Source organism: Zootoca vivipara, chromosome 6 (genome assembly GCF_963506605.1).
Source record: "Zootoca vivipara chromosome 6, rZooViv1.1, whole genome shotgun sequence".
NCBI classification, from domain to species: Eukaryota; Metazoa; Chordata; class Lepidosauria; order Squamata; family Lacertidae; genus Zootoca; species Zootoca vivipara.
In genome coordinates this window covers 10,438,818-10,457,131 of record NC_083281.1, presented here as the reverse complement: position 1 = coordinate 10,457,131, position 18,314 = coordinate 10,438,818, and the positions used below count along the sequence as shown (strand labels likewise).

The 18,314-nt window shown below is 48.4% G+C and overlaps 1 protein-coding gene across 5 annotated transcripts in view; it reads left to right on the top strand.

Annotated features, from left to right (window-relative positions):
* The window catches only part of CRTC1 (CREB regulated transcription coactivator 1), a 53,398-nt gene that overhangs the window by 20,842 nt on the left and 14,242 nt on the right, over nt 1-18,314 (top strand). For 2 of the 5 annotated variants that reach the window (XM_035116960.2, XM_060275396.1), the window contains exons 2-11: nt 6,067-6,174; nt 7,144-7,281; nt 8,077-8,138; nt 8,725-8,819; nt 9,195-9,280; nt 9,537-9,580; nt 10,615-10,835; nt 12,350-12,480; nt 13,131-13,391; nt 15,996-16,097. In XM_035116960.2, the coding sequence (XP_034972851.2) occupies nt 6,067-6,174; nt 7,144-7,281; nt 8,077-8,138; nt 8,725-8,819; nt 9,195-9,280; nt 9,537-9,580; nt 10,615-10,835; nt 12,350-12,480; nt 13,131-13,391; nt 15,996-16,097 (1,248 nt within the window). The remainder of the gene's footprint in view (nt 1-6,066; nt 6,175-7,143; nt 7,282-8,076; nt 8,139-8,724; nt 8,820-9,194; nt 9,281-9,536; nt 9,581-10,614; nt 10,836-12,349; nt 12,481-13,130; nt 13,392-15,995; nt 16,098-18,314) is intronic. The other 3 variants (XM_035116961.2, XM_060275397.1, XM_060275398.1) reach the window with 2 other exon arrangements.

The window sequence follows — 18,314 nt, the reverse complement described above, 5'->3', positions numbered from 1 at the left end:
GGATCAGTTCCTATGGGGAGAGGTGGTCCTTGAGGTCCTGGGGTTCTGATCCGTATTAGTCCAGAAACCAATTTCATTGCCTTTTGCTTGAACTTGGACCAGCTGTGTTTTTTCAGCCGCAGGACCATAGCTCCGTGGGGCTGAGAACAAGCTGTTCTTCTTGGGCAAACCCACTGAATTAAACAGGCTGCCTTAATTGAGCTGTGCGTTTCTTATTTGAGACTCTTAATGTACGCTTCACTAAACGGAGCATAGCAGTTTAAGCACTCGAGAGCGTATAAAGAGTTCCTGTTTTATGGTGCCTGGCTGCTTGCTTTTCCTTGATCAGTGAGGGAACAGATTAAGCGAACATGGTGAATGGATTTATCCACCCACCCTGCATGTTACTCTCCAGAAACGAGGTGTGGTTAGCAGAGTCAGACATCTAAATTTGAGTCTCTGACTGGAAATGGAATGACCTCAAGTTCTCAAAGCTGTATGGATGATTGCCTACATTTATCGGATTTATGCCCAGTTTCCAGCCAAGATAGCCTCCCAGTGGTGCAGTATAATTAGAAGGACATAGTCGTGAGTTTTCTTTGCATGGTACCTTGGTGATTGGTGCTCACAGCCTTGGAACTGCAGGTTGAGAGAACAGGCTGACGAGTGGTCTAAGATGTGAAAAAGTTCCTTTACTTGTTCCTTCGCACAGTCTTTGGGCCAGTGTTCAAAATCAGCCAGGCACATTTTGCACCTGGCTTTCGGCAACTTGCCACATGCAACCAAGTGAAGCCTGAAATCCCCACCATCTGGGGATCCTTGAATCTTGACTATTTTCACACACTAATGCCCACTCCTGTAGAATTCTATCAGTTATATTTTATCTGTACAATCTGAATGAATTTCTGGAACCAACATGTTTTTCCCATGCAGTCTGAGCAGAAGCAGTGAACAATGTTATAGTGAGTGGTTATTGGTTGTCTTCACTTCCCTCACTGCCCTGCCCTGCCCTGCCCTGCTTAGAGTTGTGAAGAATATTCTCACATTCTGAATGGTCCATGTCACCATGAAGAAAAATAGGTAGGAATAGGCCAATAGATACGTGGACTGTCCCTGAATAAAGTTGATTTTTCTTCTTTCAGTTCTCAAAAGTTCTTAACCTGGCTCAAGGTTGTCATCTGAACTAGCCAGTGTTTAACTAATAATCACAGTCATTTGAAAAATAAGACTTTAGAGCCGCCTGGCCCCAAAATAGCAACTAGGCATTACGTTTTGACGACTGCAACCTTGATTTAAGGAGCCATTTGGCACCTAGCTTATATATTGGAGTTTCTAACACTGCTTTGGGCTGCTTCTCATTCAGCCTTCAGAGATTAGAGCAGAGAGTTTCCTGAACAGGCTCATTTCCTGGAAATGGACGCATTCACGGAGCAGGCCTGCACGTATCAGAGCCAGCCTTCCTCCTTTCTTAAGTAATGCAAGAATCCCCTTTGGCAGACGCTCTCCGGAACCCCACTGCATAGCATCTGCATGCAGAAGGTCCCCAGCTCCTCCCAGTGAGACCTCTCAGCCTGAGCTGCTGCCCACCAGGGCTGCCAACACTGCTTTAACGTTAGGCAAGGGCCCTTTCCTAGGGGAAAAACAAGCAAGCCAGCAGATGTCAGGGTGGGAGGGGGGGACATTTCGGGGAGTTTGTTGGTGGAAAGGAAAGGGCACCACCTCTTATTACCCCTCCTCTAAAAGGTCCTTTCCCACCTTAGCTCTCTTTGGTCACTTGACAAGGCCAGCATCTTCCTACTCCTCAATGGAGTGCTTTCCTGGCAGCTTTATTTATCTTACACCCGCTGGCTGCCAATCAGCACCAGACTGGCGATGGGCGCATCCCTCCCTCCCTCCCTCTCTCTCTCTCCTTCTCCCCCGCCCCCCGCCACTACCTGCCTGCGCGTGCTGCCTTTCTGCCATCCAGCCACTATGCTTTTCCGCGAAGAATGTAAACATTCCCTCCTGTTTGCTTTCTGATTTATCAGGAACTGTGCCCGGTTACATAACTGCATATTCATGGCTGCAGCTAAAAATAATTAAAAAAACACCAGGAACAGAAAAAGCTATTTTTATCCCGCTCGGCAGTGGGCATCTCTCGTGTGTGTGTGTGTGTGTGTGTGTGCGTGCGTTGACGCTTTATTTTGGTCACTCCTTTCATCTCAGGAGTAGGCGTTTAGCTAAATTCATTTATTTTATTTCATTTGTCATGGATGCTTGAGTTGAGGTTCCTGCATTGCAAGGGGTTGGACTAGATGGCCCTTGGCATCCCTTCCAACTCTACCATAAAATGTATGCGTCACTTGATTGTGAAACAAAAAAAGTAAGCAAGCAAAATGCCTCAAAGCGGTTTACAAAAAGAATATGTTGATAAAAACAATCAGAAGCAACAATTTAAAGCATTGGAAAAAATTAAACAGGGCAATAAGCTAAAATGGATTAAAACACACATCAATATTCGGCATATTGTCTAACCTAAATTGTTCGACTGACTGGCAGGAGTGGGAAATCTTAGGCCCTGGGGGCCAAATGTGCTACTCCGATACTCTCTGTATGGCCCTTGGGATTGTCACCGTCCCTCTTCTCTGTTCTCCTTGAGGGCTTTTGCCTGATTAGACTGTGTCCCTGGTCTCTGATGATGCCTCTTGGTTGCCTGGATTGAAGGGATGCATAGACACTTTGGTCTTTTGCATGCTTGGAGTGCAGCCTCAGATGCACAGATAAGAGTCTCATGCATTGTTCTGTCTCCTTTTCCTCAGCCCTTCCTGTATCTGAAGAAGTGTGCATGCACACGAAAGCTCATACCAAAATAAAAACTTAGTTGGTCTTTAAGGTGCTACTGAAGGAATTTTTTTTATTCCCTTCCTGCCTGTCACTGCAATACAGCCCTTAGAGGCTTCCCTTTGAGAGAATGTGGCCCTCCCCTGCTATCATCTCTTTCTGCGATAGGAGGGCCTGGGACCTTCTCTACGCCGAAGCCCCAGGGCATAGCCTGAAGGCCTGAGATGCATCCATTTTTTGCCGGAGCCAAGCAGACCTGTGTACACTCCATGCCTGGAGGGGCACTGTCTGCACTCCTATCACAGAAGAGAGCCAGCACTGAGGTAGGGTTTACAGTGCCAGACTAGGACCTGGGAAATGAGGGTTCAAATCTCCACTTGGCCATGCAGCTCTCTGGGTAATGATCCTAAAGGCTTCTCTCAGCCTAACCTACCTCACAGGGTTGCCGCGTGGGTCAGTGAGGCGGGGGAGGACCATGCACGCCACCTAGATCTCCTTGGATAAAATAAGTGATATTTAAATGCAATAAATAACAACAACAGCAATACCGTAATAAGAGAGGCAGGTCGTGAATGTGCTCTGCCACTCCCTAAGTGTTGCAGCAAAACCACCCATAAGCAGAACCTCCTCCTCCCAAGGCAGTTTACCTTGGGGAGTTACAGGTGTTGGGCCCCAGCAAAAAGAGAATGCCTTCTTTTCTTTGGCTCTTAGAAGCAGATTGCTGGAACAGGCCGGCCTGAGCCAGCAACGGGCTGCTGTTCTCATCCGCCTACAGGGTTCTCTGCGCCACCTAGCCCTCAGCAATGGGCTGTGCAGATCGATGGGGCAGCGGGAGTCTTATGTTTGTTCTGGGATGGGAAGGTGTGCCACGGCTGCCTCATTAGGTCCAGGGCCCGGCCTGGCAAGAGCAGCGCATCTGCTGATTGATAAAATGTTTCTGGCTCCTGGTCCATTCCGACCTGACTTCCAGCGGCCTGTATTGATTACATTTCATTTCTTTTTTCTTTTTCAACTAAGCTGCATTAATAATGTAAAAGCTCTTAGGACGTTTCTAGGCTCTGGGTGTAATTGGCAGGGGGCTGCTGGTCTGTGCGTGTTTGTTTTAATAGAGCTCCTGGTTATGTCTGCTTAAATGGCTTGCTTACAGCTCCTGCGTAAAAATGGTCTGCTGATTTCAGCATGTTCCATATGGAAGGGCCGTCGCTCAGTTGCAGAGCACAAGCTTTGCATGCAAATGGTCCCAGTTCAGTCCCTGGCATCTTCAAGCAGGGCTGGATATTATTATTATTATTATTATTATTATTATTATTATTATTATTATTATTATTATTTATTACTACATCCTGCCCTTTACTGTAAAGGAGGCAGCTTACAACTCTTTCTTTCTTTCTTTCTTTCTTTCTATTATTATTATTATTATTATTATTATTATTATTATTATTATTATTATTATTTGCCTGCCCTTTACCCTAAAGGCAGCTTACAATTTATCATCATAATGATAATGTTACCAACTGGCCCTATTTTAAGGAGGGGAAGCAAAATGCTTCCTAAACCTTTTGAGACTTTAGGAATGGTGTTTGTGTGGTTTAATTTGTGGATTAAATCCCAAGACAATCTCAAAACTCCTCTTTGCATCTGTGGGGGCCACAAAGCTAATATGGTAACCATTCTGTGTTCACTGGTTGTCTGATATTCATTGGGTGGTTAGTATGTGAAATCTGTTTTGGACTACAGCTCCCATCAGCCAGCATGGCCATGTGTCCCCAGGGCTGTTGGGAACTGTAATCCAAGACTTCTGCAAGGCACCAGGAAAGACTGACCTGTGTTATCACGAGCTTATATTTGCGTACTGGTGTGTTGAAAAATACCTTATTGGAAGCTGCCCTCATTATGTGTTTAAAATGGGTCGTGGTATAAATCTTAATAATGTATAATATCCCCTCCCCTTCCTTTTTTTGTCCAGCTAGTCAGGAACTTGGCGTCAGGATTTGGTTGTAAGGAATGGTGATGCTTCTTTCAGCATTGGCTAGTGTTTCCCAAAATGGGTGGTTCGTCCCCTGGGGGGCAAGTGGGGTTATCTAGGGGGACCCTAAGAGGCAGGGGGCTCTGTGGGGTGTAAATGCCTATCATACTTTGAAAAGCTGGATCAAGTTCATCAGTTTTGTTGAATTAATAAAATGAAATAGTTTTGATTGGATATTGAATACATGTGCAATTGATTGTTACGGTTTTGAATTTTATTGTATTCTTATCTTCCTTAGTGTGTTGTGCAAACTGCTATTCTTAATTATGCTTTGTGTAGGGTAGGGGGTCACTGGAGATGAGTTTGTGGAGCTGAGGGGGTAGGACCCCCCAAAAGTTGAGGAACCACGGGGACACACTGAAAATTCCTCCTTGCTCCCGTCCTTCCTGTTCATGCCAGAGCCGCACTGGGTCAGGCCAGAGGTGGATGTCTAGACCAGCACCCTCTTTTCCCTGCTCTGCCCAATTGGATGCCTCCACACAAACTCAGGGACCAGAAGAAAGGACTCCACCTTCTCTCTTTAAATGGGCATTCAGAGTCAAGCTGCCTCGGAAATGTGGCTCTTGCATCTGCACCAGCCCTCATGGCGAGCAGATACCCACGGGCATGTGTTCTTCAAATTGGCCTTGCTTTTTTAAAAATAAATATGTAAATCTGCTACTCAGTCATTTAACATAGTTTATATGCCACTTGATTGCAATAAGATGTTTACAAGATTCCAAGGCAAAGAAATGCAGTCACTTCCAGAAAGTACAGCCAATGGGCACCTGCTGTATCTCAACGGGCATGCTATTCCACAGGGCAGGAGCAGCAGCACTAAAAGCCCTGCTGCAAGTTACTATGGAGCAGGCTTCTCAGACCTTTGGAGCACACAGGAGAAGCTTTCCAGCAGTCCTCAGTGATCTACTGCTTGTGTAAGAGACAAGACGGTCTCTCAAGCAATCTGGTCTTTCAGTTATGTAGGGTCTTGAGTATCAACACATTGAACCTGGCCCAGTAGTGGATTGGCAGTCAGTGCCAGCAGGGCATTACAAGCAACCTAGCCCCTGCGTTCTGCACCAGTTGAATCCTCTGAACTAACCCCAAAGGCAAATCTATTGCAGAAATCCAGTCGTGAGGTTAGTTGGGTACAAACCTTGCCAGGTGCTTGGGTTCCATATCTCCTGGCCAGCCCAGGATTGTTCCTTCTCCATCTGGAACCTGCACAGCTTAATTAATCTTCCTCTTTCTCTGTTTTCCAGCTACAGCTACAGAAAAACCAGTATTTGCAGACCCGTGGCCAGTACTATGGAGGATCCCTGCCAAATGTCAATCAGATTGGGAGCAGTGCTATGGACCTGCCTTTCCAGGTGAGGGTTGCCCTTTCTGCCCGATAGCAGATATTTCTCTTAATTTCTTTCCCCCCCTCCATCTAAAAAGCAGTATCCAAACGCTACATTAAAAGGAGCTGTATACATTATTTTGTCTTTCGTATATATATATGAATCCTGCACCTTCCTCCAAAGGAACCCAGGGCATCGTGTACAACAACAACAACAACAACAACAACAGCAGCAACAACATAATATAATAAAGTTATTATTTATATACCAACAACAATAATATAATATAATACTGTATAGTTATTATTTATAAGCCACCCACCTGACTGGGTTGCCCCAGCCGCTCTAGGTAGCTTCCAACAAAATATCAAAACAAAAAAACCCTCCAATGTTATAAACCTCCCTAATTGGTTCAGACACCTATATTCAGGTTCCATAAATAGATATCAGACTGCAAAGGTGTTTTGTTTTGTTTTCTGTTTTGTGTGTGTGTGTGTGTGTGTGTGTGTGTGCGTGCGTGCGTGCGTGCGTGCAATATGCAAATATTACTAGTAATATGAGTAATTCAGTTTTGAATGGCCACCTGTCCTGATGCTTTAGCTGAGATTCCTGTATTGCAGGGGGTTGGACTACATGACCCTTGGTGATATCTTCCAACTCTTTGATTCTATGAATAATACCCCACAAATATTCTTGCTTGGTCTGTCGGAAATTATTAGCTATTATACAGGAGAGAGGCCAAGCCTGTTTCTCAATTTTGAAAGACTATATAAAAGATTTGAAAGCGTTTGTAGTATCCTTGAAACTGATGGACTGCAAGTGCACCATTATTCCTATGAAGCCAGGTTAAACTTCGCTAACCATATGCATGAAGGCAAGTTGCCACACTGGTAGAATTGGAAGAGACCCCCTGAGGTCATCTGGTCAAATCCCCTACAATGTTATCACAGGATTGTTTTCTCCGTCCTTTTAATGCCCATTTGCCTTTCTCTTTAGACTCCGTTTCAGTCATCAGGATTGGACACCAGCAGGACGACCCGGCACCATGGCCTGGTGGACAGGGTGTATCGCGACCGGAACCGCCTTGGCTCGCCCCACCGGCGCCCGCTATCCGTGGATAAGCACGGCAGGCAGATATCCTTTAGCTCAGCATTGTGGCACTAGAGCATAGGAGGGGATGCATGTGCTTGGGAGATGTTTAGGAAGGTGCAGCTTATCAGTAGGTGCTGGGAACACACAAAAACCTGAATTGGTAACACATTAAAAATACACTGCGCACAAGGAAAGAGAGACCAGGAAGGAAGAGGGGGGAAAGCAAGCTCAGGCCTCAGTACTTTAAAAAGTAGTTCTGAGAATGGCTATCTGGCCTAGAAGCAGCCCGGGGGCAGGAGGCAATTGATGAAGCTGGTCTTTCGGCAGAGGCAACTTAACGTGCCCTGCTTCCCATTTCTCCCACATTTAGGGCCCCGCTAGAAGCCCCCCTTTCATTCTGAGGTGGGATGTGGCGTGGCCCTAGTTAATTTTCATCTGAAAGGCCATGAAGCCATTCGTAAGAGAAGGATGAAGCAGTGCTTTGAGATCAGCTTTAGCCAGAGGTGAAGGGAAATGTCAGGTGAAAGGAAAGAAGAAGCAAGGCATTGAGAGAGGGAGAGAGAACAGAAAGCAAACACCGTCCGAACACTGTTTTGTAGCTCTTCCCCATTAAGTGCAGTGGGTTTCTTTGCAAAACTGCGAGCTTGGTGAAGTAGGCATTTCCTCTAGCCCTGTGCTGATCAAACACCACGAGGTGTCTGTGTGTAAATATATGATGCCCAATAAGGCCTGTTTCTGGGTTTTGTTCCTTTCCGTCGAACACTTAAAACTTTTATTGCTGAAACTTTCCCAAGAAGCTCTGGATACCTTCCCTTCTTCCTTGACTGCCCGACTCACGTGGACAGCTGTCCGTATGGTACCGTCTATCTATCGCCTCCTTCAGACACAAGCTGGAGGAGGTACGTAAGCGCTGATTTTTGAACTCGGGGTATTCCGTTTGCAAAATGTCCCTTTAATGCTCCTCCTGTCTATCACAGTCCTGCTTTAAAAACTGCAATTCTTTGTCGGGACAGGGGTGGGCAGGCAGGGAGAGAGAACTGCAAACAGGGAGCCTGCTGGATCAGGCCACTGGCCCATTGAGTCCAGCATCCTCTTCTCACAGGGGCCAACCAGAGGCCCCAATGGGAAACCCACAAGCAGGACCTGAGCACAGGTTCACACACTCTGGTGGTTTCCAGCAACTGGTGTTCAGAAAAAATGCCAGTTAGGGATGCTGGCGTTGGCAAGATCCTGCTCTGAGCTCCCTTCATCAAATTTCTGCCCAGCTGCTCCTTATATATCTCCAACCACAGAGAGCCCACAAGGCAGCCTCTGTCCTGTTGTCGAACAACTCCTTTCATTAGGAAATTTCCCCTAACATTAAGCCAAAATCCAGACAGACGTCAAGCTACTTTGCTAGTGATTTCCCCCACTCCTTTTCAAAACCGGGTGGGAGGTTGGCCACTTTCCAGCTCTGATAGTTTTTGTCTGCCCTTTCTCAACTAGGACCAATTCAGATTCTGCCCTGCACCAGAGTACGATGACTCCCACTCAGGCGGAGCCTTTCTTAGCTGGGTCACAGGACATGCAGCAAAAAAGAGGTGAAGTATATATATATATATATCTGTTTTGTCTTTGAACATGGGAGGGAGGCAGAAAGGGCTTTTAGTGAATAGACTGAAACAAAAACAATAAAACAATAAAAGCTGTAAATTACACAATGCAAATTGCAACCATAGAAATAAGGTTGGTCCTAAAAATAGACATATCGAAAGTCAGGTCAGTACCCATAAATGACCTTTCTTTAGGAAAAAGGAAGAACAAGGGAAAGCAACAAATATGCATAGACTTTCATGTTCATTTTTAAAATGCAGTTTAGTTTTACCCGCTTGAGTCCAACGGAGTCTCTTTTTCAGGGCATCTTTTGCTGATCCATAATGAGATCCCCCCCCCACCTTTCAATTAATTTCTTGTAGTCTTACTATTGGCCGTCCCAGGCATGGAGGAAGACACAGCGGATACAGAGAAGAACCTCTCGAAGCAAGGGTGGGAAGCTAAGAAGGTAAAGGCGCTGATTCTGCCCCAGTGTGACATGCTGCACAGCTGCATAAACTTGTTCCAACCCCTGGGGAAAGTCGGGTTTGCTTCTAAGGCTTAATTAAGAGTGTTCAGGGTGGTGATACCTTTTGACTTATAAGCCAGAGCTCTCTTTTGAAAACAAGGCTTCCAGACAGCTCATGATTAGATTCTGCAGCCTATATAAATGATGCAGAAAAGGAATGACTCTGTTTCTCTCTCTCTCTCTCTCTCCCCTTCAGACCGGATCCTCAAGGCCTAAATCCTGTGAGGTTCCAGGAATCAAGTACGTGAAAGAGTTGGGGTTGTTTGGTTTCTGCATTGGTAGGACACTTGGGCTGGCTTTTTGTAGAAACAAAGGGTTATATCCCCCGTTGGTCATACTCTGAGCAGACCCACTGTAATTGGTGAACATCCTAAGCTGAATTAAATTCAGAGAGGTCTGCTGTGAGTATAACTTAGTTGGATCCTTCCCCGTGGTCTGCTGTCCCTTCCTGTGGGTGTGCTGGGAAGAATCATATCAAATCATGGAGTTGGAAGGGACCCCAAGGGTCATCTAGCATTCTAGCGTAACCCCCTGCAAGGCAGGAATCTCAGCTAAAGCATCCCAGATGGATGACCATCCAGCCTCTGCTTAAAAACCTCCAAGGAAGGAGAGTCTGCCACCTTCCAAGAGAGTCTGTCCCACTGTCCATCAGAAAGCTCTTTCTAATGTTTAATCGGAATCTCCTCTTTCTCGCAACTTGAAGCCATGGGTTGGGTCCCTACCCTCCGGAGCAAGAGAAAACAAGCTTGCTCCGTCTTCCATGTGACAGCCCATTTAGATTTTGGAAGATGGTTATTGTGTCTCCTGTGTAACTGACAACAAAGAAAGTTCAGTGTCATTGCTTTTGCAACTCTTGGAAACAGGTACAGTGGTACCTCCGGTTGTGGATGGGATCCATTCCGGAGCTCCGGTCGGATCCTGAGGTTTCCGCAACTGGGGGCACCGCTTCTGCGCATGCGCGCAGTGTGGTAGAGTGCTTCTGCGCATGCGCACGCAGCGAAACCCGAAAAAATACTTCTGGGTTTCCCACATTTGCATCCTGAAGGATACGCAACCGGAGGTATACATATCCAGAAATATCACTGTAGTTGCAACTCATTGGGGAGTCCCAAGAACAATGGGAGGCAAGGCTTAGTTGAGACACCATGGGAAAGCCTAACTGTCGTGTGGCACGGTGCTTGAACTGAGATAACTATGTGGTCTTGGGGTATTTTTGTCTGTCAAAAGGTTCAGTTTTCTGTCCCCCTCCCCTTCTGGTTTCTTCTTGAGCACAGCATCTTTCCGTCAGCTGACCAGGAAAACACTACCACACTTATCCCCGCCACTCACAACACGGGTGGCTCCCTGCCGGACCTGACGAACATCCACTTCCCCTCTCCTCTCCCAACGCCGCTGGACCCAGAAGAATCCCCATTCCCATCCCTCAGCAGTTCCAACAGCACCGGGAACCTTGCGGCCAACTTGACGCATATGGGCATCAGCACAGCCAATCAGGGTAAGGGGTGTTGCGGCTGCAGCTGCCCAGAATGACAGCGTGACTTCACTTACTGTGCTGCAATGCCACTTTCTGTCTAAGCTCGCGGTTCACTGTTGCAAACCTCCTTTGTCTAGTCTGTGATTCTGGGTGGAGGGAGATCTGAAAACCAAACCCTGTCTTTGTGAAGTAATTCCATTTTACAGGAAGCCAAGTGTATCAGGCGATGGGGAGTGGCAGTTAGCAGACGGAGGCCCACAGAATCATAGAGTTGGAAGGGACCTAGAGGGTCATCTAGTCCAACCCCCTGGGATGATGCTGGGCAAATGTAGCTTTTTCATACAGTGCAAGATAGGAAAGGCCCTTCATCCAATCAGCTATTGGAGGAGTTGGCTAGTCCTTCCAAAACTAATAATAATAATAATAATAATAATAATAATAATAATAATAATACCCCGCCCATCCAGCCGGGTCTCCCCAGCCAGTCTGGGCGGCTCCCAACAGAGGACTAAAAACTGAATAAAACTTCAAACATTAAAAAACTTCCCTAAACAGGGCTGCTTTCAGATGTCTTCTAAAAGTGAGATAGTTCTTTATTTCCTTGACATCTGATGGGAGGGCGTTCCACAGGGTGGGCACCACTACTGAGAAGACCCTCTGCTTGGTTCCCTGTAACCTCGCAGGGAGGGAACCGCCTCGAAGCTGGACCTCAGTGTCCAGGCAGAACGATAGGGGTGGAGATGCTCCTTCAGGTATACTGGGCCGAGGCCATTTAGGACTTTAAAGGTCAGTACCAACACTTTGAATTGTGCTTGGAAACATACTGAGAGCCACTAATGCATGCAGGTTTCAGGGTGTTAGGATATAATGGAGTATAACATAGGATGGAAACCCTGAGATCATCTCAGAATGCGTAGGATGCCCTGTCTACACCTGGCACATTCAGCATGCAGCAGGAAAAGCAGCTGCAGCCTCAGATGTAACCTGACTTAGCCCCTCTCCTGCTGCCCAGGGGGTCATCTTGTTTGGGAGTTGAGTTTCTTAGGTTGCCAGGACAGCTGAGCATGGTAATAGTTCTCGGTCCATGTGGGTGGAGAGAGATCGTAGAGTTGCTGCCGGTCATTGCAGACCAGGCCTGGGGGAACCTGCTGCCCTCTAGAAGTCATTGGACTCAGCCACAGTTGATGTGGACGGTGGCCAAGAGTCTTAGAATATCTGTCACTGTAGACAATCCTGAAGAAGCTGCCTTATACAGAGCCCATAGAATCGTAGAACCTTTAGGAGTTGGAAGGGACTCCCAAGGGTCATCCAGCCCAACTTCCTGCAATGCAGAAATCGCAGCTGAAGAATCCCTGACGGATGGCCACCCAAACCTCCAATGACAGAGTCCACCGCCTTCCGAGGGAGTCCAGATTGTGTATTTTGAAGCGTCTTCAGGGTTAGCCTTGCCATAACTACCCTTTGGCATGGGAACGAGTGATGGGAAGACCCCCCGCGGGAGCCCGTGTGCTGATGTTTCCCTCTGTTTGCTGCAGGGATGACGACGACGCAGGCCTCTTCCCAGCAGCACCGACAGCCACCCTCCCTTTCGCTGAACGCAGACTCCAGGAGAAACCAGCCCCAGCAGGTCTCCCCCACGCTCTCGCCTCTGTCGCCAATCACTCAGGTACGCAAGGGATGAGATGGGGAACGCTTTTATTTGGAGCATGTTGTGGGGTAGGCGGACGAGGCTTGGGTCTGGGGTTTCCATAATCCAGTGCTAGTTTTGACAGAAACGCTGGCACTGAAGAGGGGTGGCAGAAAAGATCTGATGTTGTTCTGAGTTACTGGTGCCAGCGAACTTTGTGGCTGAGTGGGGACTTGAACCCTGGTCTCCCAGGTCCCAGTCCAACATTCCAACCAATGTGCCACTGCTGGCTGTCTCATATCCCAGCTCTTGATATCCTAGCTTTAGAATCGTTGAATTGTAGAATGGGAAGGAACCCCGAGAGTCATCTAGACCAACCCCCTGCAATGCAGGAATCTTTTGCCCAACGTGGGGTTCCAGCCCACGACCCTGAGATTAAGACTCTCAAAGTTTATTAAGTGGCCCAGTGAGACCTCTGGGCACTTTGGAACATTTTAAACACACAAGCACACATACGTTTGAGCATCACTTATTTCTGCCAGGTGCTGGCTGTTTCCACAGACCACTAGTAGGGACCCCTGCTCTCGGATTGGGTCATTTGAAGGAGAGCGCCCTGGCCTCCCTGCCTGTCCTGTGACCCAGGGGAGGCTATTCCTCACTGCCCTCTCCTGCCCTGTCCCCCTCCCCAGGCTGTGGCAATGGACGCCCTCTCCCTGGAGCAGCAGCTCCCGCCCTACCCCTTCTTTACCCAGACGAGCGCGCAGCAGCAGCAGCAACAGCAGCAGACACAGGTCGCCAGCGCTCTCCCACCCAATGCCTCCCTGATGCAGACGTCCGGCCTGCAGCGAGGGGTGCAGCTGCCCCCGCTCTCCGTCACCGTCCCTTCCACAATCCCACAGTCTCCGCCAGGAAGCCAGACCCAGACCTCCATGGGGATAGACATCAGTTTGGTAAGCTGGACTGGGGAAGGGCTGGGCGGGCAAGGTAGGGAGCCCTGTGTGGGGGTGGGTCTAGGTTTGGGTAGGTGTGCATGCGGAAGACTTGCAAGATCTCCTGGGTCATGCAGGAATAGGGCAGCGAGAAGTTGGTGCACAACCACCTTTGTAGAAGCGTTGGTCTGCCATCTCCTTCGCAGGTGTCTAACCTCTTTAGAACTTGAACTGCTTCTCTGTAGACAAAGCAGATGGCTTCCAAGCCCATTTTGGCAGTCACCGCTCCTGCCTCTGGGAAATGGGTCGCTACAGAGACTTCTCCAAAAGGGCGCGTGTTAGGAGAAAGGACTGCAATTCCAAGGGGTCTGCGTTGGGCGTTCCTAAGCAGACTTTTAGGTAACCGCTTCAAGGCAGAGGACAGGCCTGCCTCCCAAGTCCGGCCGTGCGCTCTGTCGTTCTGCTCAGGGTGACTTTCGGGGAGCCCCTGAGAGCTGCCAGTGCCCGTATATTTCCTTGCCTTGGCAAAAGGAAATGGGCATGCTAGCTTCTCAGGACATCCGCCTGAGTGGGTTGTCAGTCTGTACAGGAAACTCTCATGCCTTCTACTCCAGGCTTTTGGCTTGATCAAAGACAGCTTCTCCTGGGGAGCCTCCCACTTCAGCCTCTGCCAACACCAGGCCCTCTCACTGATCTGGCATCCTACAGTTGTGCTAGCTGGGAGGGTGGGGTGGTTTGGGGAGTCGCTGTCCAGCGAATGGCAAAGGCTGGTCTTAGTTCCTGGCTTCGAGCCTCAGGGTTCCCCCTGAGCCCCCACTGACCCTAGAGGAGGCAGGAGCGGCTTGGCTAAGGCTTGAGCTTGCAACCCTCCCCTTCTGCTCCCTTTCTATCTTTCCCAAACTCCTCTTCATGCGTTGGAGTGGTGGGGCGGAAGCGTTGGCTCTTTTTAGTGTTACGAAGCAGAGCTTGTGTATGTGTGGCTTTTCTTTCTTCTTTAAAGGCAGGGGACCAGAAAATTCTGCAGCCTTTCTAAATGATGCCAACTTCTTGACACCCTGCTTCTGAATTGGCATGGGGTTCTCCCCAGCCCCAACCCTCAGGCCTGGGGGGGGTCTAACCCACAGGAGGAGAGAGTTGCTCTTGTGCTCGGATCCTGCTTGCAGGTTTCGCTTGGGGACATCTGCTTGGCCACTGTGAGAACAGGACGCTGGACTAGATGGGTCACTGGCCTGAACTGGCAGGTTCTTCTTAGGGTCACACACTGTTCCAAGCAACCCTTTGCACCAGTGAGGTCTGTGTGTTTAACGTTTGACACTGAGGTTCCCAGGAAGTCCGAAATCGCACACACACACCCTGTCCTTTTTTCCCTGGGATTTCAGTGCATGCATCCACATCCAGCAACGTTGTTGTTGTTGTTGTTGTTACACCCCCTGGACAAGTTGGGTCGGGTGGGCGGGGGAGAAGCACCTTGCTGCAAGACAGGAATGGAGAGTTCACTGAGCACAGATCTCCCCAATTTTAGATGCAGGTGTGAGAAAGCGAAAGAAGGGGCTGCATTCTCCGGAGTGGGCTGAGCCAGGTCCAAAAGCAGTGTGCCAGCCACTCCTCTTAAGTGGGATCTGTGGAGGAGAGGACTTACTGATGGCCACTAGCCATGCTGGCAGTGTTCTCCCTCCGCAGTTGGAGGCAGCCATGCTGCTAAATCCCCATTGCTGGAAACTATGGGAGGGGAGACCTGGTGCTCAGACCCTGTTTGAGGATCAGGATGCTGAACTAGATAGGCCAATGGCCTGATCCAGCAGGCTGCTCTTATGTTCATCAGTAGATGGGGCGGTGGCAGCGCTGAAATTAAGCCCTGCATAGATAAATGTATGCTTATTTATTCCAATGTAAATGCATAGAAATACCTGTGGCTGGGAGAAACTACAGGAGGGGAAGGTGGTCTTGTGCTCAGGTCCGGCTTGCGGGATCAGGCCAAAGGGGGCCCACTTAGCCCAGCTTCCTGTACTCACAGTGGCCACTCAGATGCCCCCATGGGAAACCAGCAAGCATGACCTGAACAAAATGGCAACTCTCCCCACCCCACCCGACACAATGGCTTCTGGTTGGCCCCTGTGAGAACAGGAGGCTGAGCTAGATGGGCTTTTGGCCTGACCCAGCGGCAGCGCTCTTCTTACATCCATGTGGGTCCTTTCCCTCCAGGAGTTTTGGGGGAAGCCTGACTAGGAAAGGGATGTTTAAAAACCAGCAGTGTCTCTCCAATGCCTTTCCTGTCATTCTAAGGAGCAGAGGCATTTGGAATACAGTGTATGGTTCCTGGCTGCACCTTGCTCTCCAGGAAGCTGGGGAGGAAGTCCAGAAATGATTGTAAACCCCCCCCCCACTTTTTTTCTGTCCATGATCTCTCGGGGCATTGTTTAACCGGTACTAGCTGACTCCCTGGGTGTTCATACAAGGGCTTTTCTTCCCTCCCATCTCTCTCTCTCTCTCTCTCTCTCTCTCTCTCTCTCTCTCTCTCTCTCTCTCTCTCTCTCTCCATGAAAGAACCCTGTGATTTCATCTGCCTTCTCTCCTCCCCCCTACCCTATTCTCTCTCTCTTTCTCTAACTCTATGTCCTTCTGTAGGGTTCACTCCAGCAGTACCGCAACAATGCTGGCTCCCCGGCCAACCAGTCTCCCACCTCTCCTGTCTCCAATCAAGCTTTCTCTCCTGGCAGCTCCCCTCAAGTAAGGGACTGACTGCATCTATGTGTGTGTGGCTCTCTCTCTCTCTCTCTCTGCCTTTCGCTTCCATGCTTCTCAATGGGTCCGTCTTATTTTCTCTCTCTCCCCACTCCCTCTTAATTTCACATTGTCCAATTTTTAAATATATATATCTTTATTTATTGAATTTCTATACCAGGCCTTCGTCTGAGGAGCCCAGGGCCGTTTATGATATAAAAACGCAAATATACATAACATAGTAACAGACAAAAACAATACCCCCCTCACTTCCAGCTAGGTCTAGATGAGTGCTTGCCTGTTTTTAAATAAGGTGTAAAAATAGGGTTTGCACTGAACCTATACAATGCGGGTAGATTCATACTGCTTCAGCTATTGCATAGGTTTTTCTAAATGTGCAGACTGTTTTGATAATCCAAGCGGGTTCCCCCCCTTAAAGCACACACTGATTTATATAAGTGGGTTTCAGATGACATAAGTTGAAGGGTGGCAACTTTCTGCTGTTAAGTTGTAAACAACACACTTCAGAGTAGAAGGTGCAGCTTCTGGTTTTCTTCAGTATCGTCCAGCACTGTTTTCTGCACTAAGTACGAATCTTACTCGGCTTCTCAGTGGTCACTGGAAGCAATATTGTATAACAGGCATCCCCAGACTTCGGCCCTCCAGATGTTTTGGACTACAATTCCCATCTTCCCCAACCACTGGTCCTGTTAGCTAGGCATCATGGGAGTTGTAGGCCAAAACATCTGGAGGGCTGCAGTTTGGGGGTGCCTGTTGTATAATAACTATTAATATTATTAGTGCCATGAATTTCCTGCACTTTGTCCTACATTAAACACACAGAGACCTACTGTGAGGGACAGAAGCTACAGACAGCCTCCTCCCATCTTAAGCACAAGCTCTTCTCCCAGCGCCAGTGGGAGCGGGGAGGGGGATGTCTCCAGCGGGGAATCAGGAAGTAGAGGGCATGGCTCAGGCAGAGTAGCGGAGCCACTGCTCCGCTTAGGAAAGGAAGGGGGAAGCAGGGAAAGCGCGGCAAGAAGACCGCTCCCGCCGGTCCCGGAATTGCACAATAAGCGACGGGGGCGGAGATTCAGTATTCCCAGACTACTTTGCTGGAAAAAGACGCGCAAATCTCCATTCGGAGGTTCTGACCTAGACTGACAACATGTACATAGTAATGACTCTGCACTGTAAATAGTGTGCACTTAATAAAAGCATGAAAATGCAACGCTGTGAGGAGTCGTTACTCTAGAGTAGCCGCTACCGCACCTGTGACACCTACTTTTGAGTAGACATGTATACAGATGGTTTGGGCTAAAACTCACAGCTGCCCCGTGGTGGCTGGGCTGGAGAGCGTAGGTTCTTAAAAAAAAACAACGGAAAAAACCCCCACACACCAAATAAGCATGTTTGCTAGGTTTAAAACAGGCCAAGTAACAAAAAGAGGGGAAAGAATCTCCAGCCCTTAACTCAGAGCTCTTAATCCCTCACACACAGTCCGAGTTCCAAAAGTGGGTTTCAGAAATCCATAGGAAGAAGAGGGTTAGTTAAAAATTGTATTGAAAGACCAAAAGAAGAATCAAATTGTGAGACTTACATGTGTGTATAAAGACTTTGTTGTCCCACTGGTCCCTTGGAAGATAATCAGACCCAAACGGCAAATAGTGGGTTTGGAGGCCTGCTAACACACCCGGAACGAGTCGGCTAAGTCAGCGCACAGCAAAGACCTGCCGTAGGCGTCATGTTAATTGCCCACACAGCTGACGGCAGCCGGAGCACATGAAACCTTTTAGTACCTTCGTATTCAGGGAAAGCAAAGCACCGCTCGTTCCCAGCTCTCATCCCACAATGTGGGAGTAGTTAAAACAATCAGCAGCAGTTAGAAAGGGTTTTAAAGCAGGGTAAAGCAGCACAGAGCGGGAGACCTCAGGCAGTCTTGGGTGCTTCTTCTTCTTGGTGGGAAAATCAGGGGTGGCCAACCTTTCACGCCCTCCATTGTAGAGTTGGAAGGGACCCTGAGGGTCATGTAGTGCAACCCGCACAATGCAGGAATCTCAACCAAAAGCATCCATGACAGAGGGTCATCCAACCTCTACTTAAAAACCTCCCAAGGAAGGAGAAAAAGGGAGACTGTTCCACTGTCAAACAACTCTCACTGTCAGAAAGTTCTTCCTGATGTTGAGTCCGAACCTCCTTTCTTATAACTTGAAGCCATCAGTG